This window comes from Strix uralensis, chromosome 4 (genome assembly GCF_047716275.1).
Source record: "Strix uralensis isolate ZFMK-TIS-50842 chromosome 4, bStrUra1, whole genome shotgun sequence".
Lineage (NCBI taxonomy): Eukaryota > Metazoa > Chordata > Aves > Strigiformes > Strigidae > Strix > Strix uralensis.
Window position 1 is genome coordinate 26,686,557 of NC_133975.1, and position 6,662 is coordinate 26,693,218.

Consider the following 6,662-nt stretch of genomic DNA (forward strand, 5'->3'; position numbering starts at 1 on the left):
TACAATTAGAACAAACACACTGAACAGCATGCACACTGACCCACAAGCCACAGGTGGGAAAAGTCACCTTGCACTTGTTACTCCCCTTCTCTGTAACTTTACAGAGCACTGAAACTTTATTCTGTATAAAGTATAACATTTCTGCATTGCAGAAGATACCCCTTACTATGAGAGCCTAACAGATAAATGAAACTAGGTCTTCTTCAGGATCTCCACCACAACCTTGTTATTCTGTTAATAGCTTCATCAGAATAGCCATGAGATACTGCTGTTACAACAGTGCCCAGCCAGAAGGAATGCACACCATATTGGCTTGGAGGAAGTCCCGCAAGCCCAAGAGCACAGCGGAAGACAGTTAGGAACTCCCTCTTTGTCACAGCCATACTGTCTGAGTGCATGAAGAGAGGGCCCTCTCCTTGTGGCCGTGCTGCCACATAGAGACGGAGAGCTTCAACAGGACATACCCACATCTCTCTAGATAATCTCAGTTGAATCAAATACCTCTCTTGGCCCATATGAGATGTATGTAAACAAAGGTTTGCACTCCCTTCAGTCAGCTGGAGGTCACTCAAGTACAGGAGCTCTGGCTGTGCTAGATTTTGGTGATTTGCCACCATCTCTTCTATACGGAGTGCACCAAAAAAAGCTACAGTAAACATGGCACGGAACAATACACACTCATAAGGAGAGCTACACACAGATTCCAAAGTCCCCAGGAGAGATCTTAACACTTCAATAGTTACAGGAGAGTATTTATGATTTGAAGAGCCAGTCCTACGTTTCAACCTTGATACCATGTGACGGATAACAGGATCTTGAAGAGGATCAGGATAATTTACCATTCTGGAGATGAAGGACAGTCCTTCCATATACATTATTATTTTTGTGGGAGGCAGATCCTGGGACTCCATGACAACCAGGAACTTTTTCACTTGATCCACTGGAATTGGCCAGACTGCAGATAGAGCCATGCCTTCTCTAAAGGCAAGAAAATTCTTCAGGCCTTCATGGTAGACCTGCCATAAGTGGCTATCTCCTGAGTCCTCCAGTAACCGCAGAGCCTTCAGGGGCCAAGGGCCCAAAGGATGTTTCTCAGGAACCTGGCTGAGTTCACCTGCTAAAAAAATCCACATTAGCAATGGCAAACAAGACAGTCTCACTGACAGAAGTTTTGTTCCTTTCAACACACTTCGGCTTTTTCTTGAACTTCTCTGAAAAAAAGCCTGTCCTATGCATTCTTACAACTCACCTGCACAGCTTCAAACAGCCAGCACACAGGAGAAAGATTATCAAAAAACATAAAAAACCAGATTTCTCTCTTTAAAGCAACACCTCGAGCCTGGTGACAGATGCAGCACACTACCACAAGGTTTCTGCAACCCCAGACCTCCATCAATGAGCACAAGGGGTTGGTAGTGACAAAGCCACCACAAACTAGCAAGATTAAGCAGTGCACACAGGTCCCAAAAGTCTTCCAGCACTGGGGTCAGACCCCACAGAAGAACGTGCCAAGCCTCTCTGCCCACCTCCCCCGCCATGCAGCCTGCCAACCCCCCCAAGGCCACACTCACCAGCTCCTTCCCTGCTGCCAGCCTCCACTCCGCTGGGATCCCACGATGCGGCGCAGTCACCCAGACCACGCAGCAGCCACTCCATACCGGGCTCCCGCCGCAGTAGTGCCAGCAGCGCCCAAAAGGGCGAAGAGGCGGCGGACAGCTCGACCCCACTGCTCTGCATCGCCCACAAAATGGCACCCACACAGCCAGAAGCACGAAGGGGCAAACAGAATACACGCACTCCATGCTGCTCTTTTATAGCCGGCCGTAACCAATCAGAGCGTCCCCCGCCCGCCCTCGCCCCTTTCTCACCCAATCGCGAAGCGAGCCGTGCAGCTCTGCGCCCCGCCCCTCCCGGGGTGGAGCCTATGCCTGAGGGACGGCCGGGGCGGCGGGGTCGCCTCAGCGGGGTCTCCCCGCCCTGCCTCCTGCCCACCGGCCTGGGCGGGAATGGCCCGGAAAGATTAGCCTGGAGATAAACGGCCCGTTATCGCCTTCATTGTCCTGCGACTGGGGCTGAGGAAGGAGCCGGCGGTGACAGAGGGTGTGCCGCGGGTTCGCCTCAGCCGCTTGAGGCCTGCCAGCTGATGCCTGTAAACAGTTGGTGCCTGCAAATTGAGGCCTGTAACAATTAGCGATAAGAGAAGCTTGTCATTTTACCTTATATGGTCATGTTGTACCCAACTGTGTATACTTGGAAGTCGATGATATTATGCAATCTAGGTGAGACTCCCAAAGAAATCTTACTTTGGAAGTCTCAAAGGTGGAAAACTTTGAGAAATTCTTTTACCAGACAAAATAATTTGAATTTAACAAGGACTGAGTGATTAAAGTGTACAGAGAAGATATCATAACCTTGAGAATAGGTTAGGATCCTGGCAGAATTGCTCAAATAAGGTGGATAAGAAAGAACAGCTTGGCCGCACAACATCCAGTTCCCATTTGGGAAACATCCAAGGAGAAGAAATAGTCCTCAAAAGATTTCTGACCATAAAAGTGAAAAAGGAGTAGGTGGCTAACTCCCCAAACACCCACCAATGACCCCCTGAGACCCCCGCACGTGCATACTGTAGTTTTACAATGCCAGTGGAAAGGTGGAGCCTTCTTGGAAAATGTAGGAATATTCATGTCTTTAAGGTATGTAAAGGCTGAACTTTTGTTTTAGTGCATGCACGTTAGGTGGAGTGATCCCCTGTGCATCCAGTGCTGCAACAAAGAATGCCTGCCTTCCAAAACTTCAAACTAAGTCTTAGAGGGTTCTTTTGAGACCAGATTTACAGTAACATGCTGTGTGACTTAATCTCCTTGGCCCTGCTCGTGTTCTTTCTCCCCCACCTCAAACCTGCACCATTGTGTTACTACAGTGAGACAACCTGCAGCAGGTGGAGGTACAAACACGGTATAAGACTGATGAGGACCAGGAGTAAGTGTCAAATCTTGAGGGAGAGGAAGCTCCTGGGGACGGCGATTGCTGGGGTCCCTGCAGAGCTTTGTTCAAAGGGAGGCCAGGCTGGGTCTAGAGGGTGCTGGCAAGCAGGGGCAGCTGGTGCCCTGTGTGACCCGGAGCCCTTGGGATACCGGGCTACCCTCTCCCCAGAGGAAGTGGGCTCTGTGAAGGCACCCCAGGGATGAGGGCGCACAGGAAAATACCAAGCCAAAAGCTCAAGCTGTGGGCTGTGGAGCCTGCTCGCTTTATTTTGTCTTGGGATTCGGCAAGGTTAGCTGTCGTGGAAGGGTGGCTATCTCATTAAACTGTGCACAAAACATGTAGGTGCGTTATCAGTAATTAACAGCAAAGGAAGTAATTCCGAGTGGTGTCAGCTGCCCTGAGCTATTCTCTATAGGAAGCTTTCTAGAAATCCTATCTTGGAGACCCCGGGACAACAACAGGTAGGTAGCACAAGTACTTCTCTCTCCTTTTAGACTCATCAGTAAACCCATTCCTATTTCAGGCTTTGGCTGAAGACAGCGTAAGAAACGCCTGTGAGTTTCACGGCCTTCATTCCGCAGGCCGGGCCTGACCCCTCGCTCTCTTCGCGCGGCGCCGCCCCTTGCTACCGGCCGCTTCACACCCTCCGCCGCTCCCCGCCGCCCTCCGCCCGCCACGCTGGGCGGGGCCCGGCCCGGGCGGGCAGCCAATGGCAGCGCGCCGGATCACCGGGGCGGCTCCCAGTACCCAATCGGAGGAGGGCGCTGCGGGCCGCTCCGCAAAGGGACCGTGCTGGGAGCGGGAAGTCTTCGTGCTGTAGGGAGGAGGGCGGCGGCGGTGAGCGGTCTCCTGCCATGTCCCGCCGTGCCCGCGTTCTGGGTAGGCCTGTTGCTGCGCCCTTTTGGGAGATGCTGGCGCTGCTCGCCCAGGAGCCAGGTATGGAGTGGCTGGAGCTGGGCCTTGCTGGGCAAGCAGTCCCCTTCTCACGTCGCAGCCGAGGAACAGCGTGTAGGGCGGTGGCGCACCCCGGCGGCTCCCGGCAGCGCGGGGAGCACCGCACGGTGGCTGGTAAGTGCGGACCATGCTCTGTGGGAGGGGCTGCCACCACATACGGCCGTGGGAGCTCGATGCCTGCCCTGCACTCTCCTGTGACCGGGGGCTGGCCTCTGGCTCTGGGCGGGGGGCAGGCATATCGCTGGTGACAGTGGCTCCCGCAGGGCAGCGCTTCTTTTGTTTTGCTTGAGTTCTTGTGTGAGGCTGGAGCTCTTGGTGGGAGGCTTTGAGTGAGTTCCCTTCCTGGGCTGGAACATACATAGCCTTCTGGCAGGAGTGTGCTGTATGCCCTTCACAGTTGTAACTTCTGTAAGCCATACCACGAAGACTTAATTTTAAAACTACTTTCTGCTTGTCCTTTCTGTTACTACTCCACAAACTTGTAAATTCCCAGAGTGTTACCAGATCGAGTGCCTGAAATGGGCCTGGTTTGTTGTTTGTAGTTTCCCATTTGAAAAATATCTCAGCTCTTTAACAGCTGTGGGTGTAGCTGTGTGTGACTTGTCTTTTAATCAGATAAACTAGCAGAGCATTGTCTAGGGGTGTATTGCAGTGAGGAACACTGTCTTTGTTGCTGTTTAGGTGGCATGCTTGTGCATGTTATCAGCAATGTGCTAACATGATTCCTCTCTTGTAGGAAGGGATTTTAGTTGTCCTCGGAAACATTCCTTGGGACCTCGGCCTCTGAAGACTTTGTCGTTGCTGGAGTGCTCAGGGGATAGTAGGCTTTGGCAAGCCTACCTTGAAGGACTGAAGAAATTCCTTGTCTTTAGGAAAAGCATGGGAATGCCTGCAGCCTGGCCAATTCCAGAGGAGCAAGTTAGGGGTTTTTTGGCTGTGGAATCCCTTTATTCATCCTCAAAGACACTGATGTATATGGCAGCACTGTCTTACTTATCAAAACTGTCTGGTAACCCTGATCCTCTGGAAGATCCTATAACCCGTTGCATGGTGATAGGGTTGAAACGTCGAGCGGGCATCCTGAGGGATAAAGACTTGCCTATAACAATTGAGATGTTGCGATCTCTCTTAGGAGTTCTGGAGTCTGTATGCATAACTTATTATGAATGCTTACTGTTTCGTGCATTATTTACTGTAGCTTTTTTTGGGGCTTTTCGAATAGGAGAGATGGTGGTGAAGCACTGTAATGTAGTGCAGCCGGAGCTGCTGTACCTGAGTGACCTCCAGCTGATGGAGAGGAGAGTGGTGTTTTGTCTGCATAACTCTCCTGTGAGTGAGGAGAGACATGTCATCAGCCTTGGGCTGTCTGGAGAGCCGTGGGTGTGCCCTGTTCTGGCCCTCCAGAGCTATGTGGCAGTTCGTTCACAGCTGGAAGGGCCACTCTTTATGCACTCAGATAATAGGACTGTAACGAAGAGGGAGTTCCTGACAGTTCTCCGATGGGCCCTGCGGCTGCTGGGGCTGTGCCCAGAGCAGTATGGTGTGAATTCCTTCTGGCTGGGGACGGCTGTTACTGCTGCCCGCTGTGGATATCCGGGGGAAGACATCACTCGCCTGGTGAGATGGCCCTGTATGATCCCAGAGAGATCATAGCCATGGAGACTGGGGGAAAATAGAAGCTAATGAATTACCATCTTTCCGTAGAGTTGACTTTGAACTGTACAGTTTCTAGTCTTTGGCAGTAATTTAGTATTAACATCTGTAAGGAATTTTCTATCTCACAGTGGGGTGATCTCTGAATTTCACTCATAGTTGCTGCTTGTGCTGTCTGTAATGTTGAGGGTGGGGAAATGTCAAACCTGCTATGCATGGACCTTGTCTGTCTTGACAGAATGAGTCTGCAGACAGTTCTATCTCGTTTAGTGTGAGTTAATAAATGTTTTCTTTTTAAAAACAGTCTGTCTGCTAGTAGTATTGTTCTTTACCCAGAAGAAACTGTAGTCTTGGCTTTGAGAGCAATGAATGTCAAGCCGGCTCTGAAGTTCTGAAGGAAAACTCTTGAGACTTTAAGGTAATCATTGTAAAACAGGAGGTGGTTAAATTGTAGTATCTTTTGGTGTAGCTGTACACTTTTTAACACTAATCTGTGTCACTAAGGTCAAAAGGGAAATATAAGCTACATTATTAGCTCAATAACAGACAACAAAGGATGAGCTTTTTGAAACATTGATAATCACAAGATGTTCAAAGTGGTATCTTGTACTGTTTAAATGGGGGACAGCAGCTTTTCTATTCAGCAAACTCTGTCTCTGAAAATATTTAATTTAATCCTCTAGACCCAATTCCCTCTGAGCATAATTAGCCTAATCAGTATTTAAATAACAAAAATAGTGCACGGTTCACTTAACAGCTAATGATTTCCTTAGGATGTGATACTTGCTGTCCTTAATTCAACCTGCTTTTTTTTTCCTGAATTTTAAGTTACTTTTTAAAATTGAGGAGTTTTCAACCATAATCATAAAGTACAACGGCTTGAGTACTTCTAATTTTGTAATTATAGCATTTGTAGTGGAATATATTCCACTTTGTGGTGGAATATATTTTTCGCCCAATGACTGGACTGGGAAGGGAGTTGGCGAGTCAGTCCTCTGGCTGAGAGCTGTGGTGAGCAAGCCTTTGGATCACCCTTACTACTATCACTGCTCCAAACCTGGACCATGATT

The 6,662-nt window shown here is 49.6% G+C and overlaps 1 protein-coding gene across 1 annotated transcript; it reads right to left on the minus strand.

Moving 5' to 3' along the window:
• Window positions 1-203: 203 nt before the first annotated feature.
• On the minus strand, window positions 204-1,761 carry LOC141941992 (uncharacterized). The gene is made up of 2 exons (XM_074864930.1): window positions 1,572-1,761; window positions 204-1,117 (listed from the first exon to the last, which is right to left on the minus strand). Exons 1-2 carry the CDS (start codon window positions 1,735-1,737, stop codon window positions 204-206), a joined length of 1,080 nt encoding a protein of 359 aa, XP_074721031.1. The 5' UTR covers window positions 1,738-1,761.
• Between the last annotated feature and the right edge of the window lie 4,901 nt (window positions 1,762-6,662).

Coding starts and splice junctions, on each gene's coding strand:
- LOC141941992 (XM_074864930.1), bottom strand. CDS start 1,737: ATGCAGAGCAGTGGGGTCGAGCTGTCCGCCGCCTCTTCGCCCTTTTGG. Junction 1,118..1,571: donor TGGCAGCAGGGAAGGAGCTG/GTGAGTGTGGCC, acceptor GGATTTTTTTAG/CAGGTGAACTCAGCCAGGTT.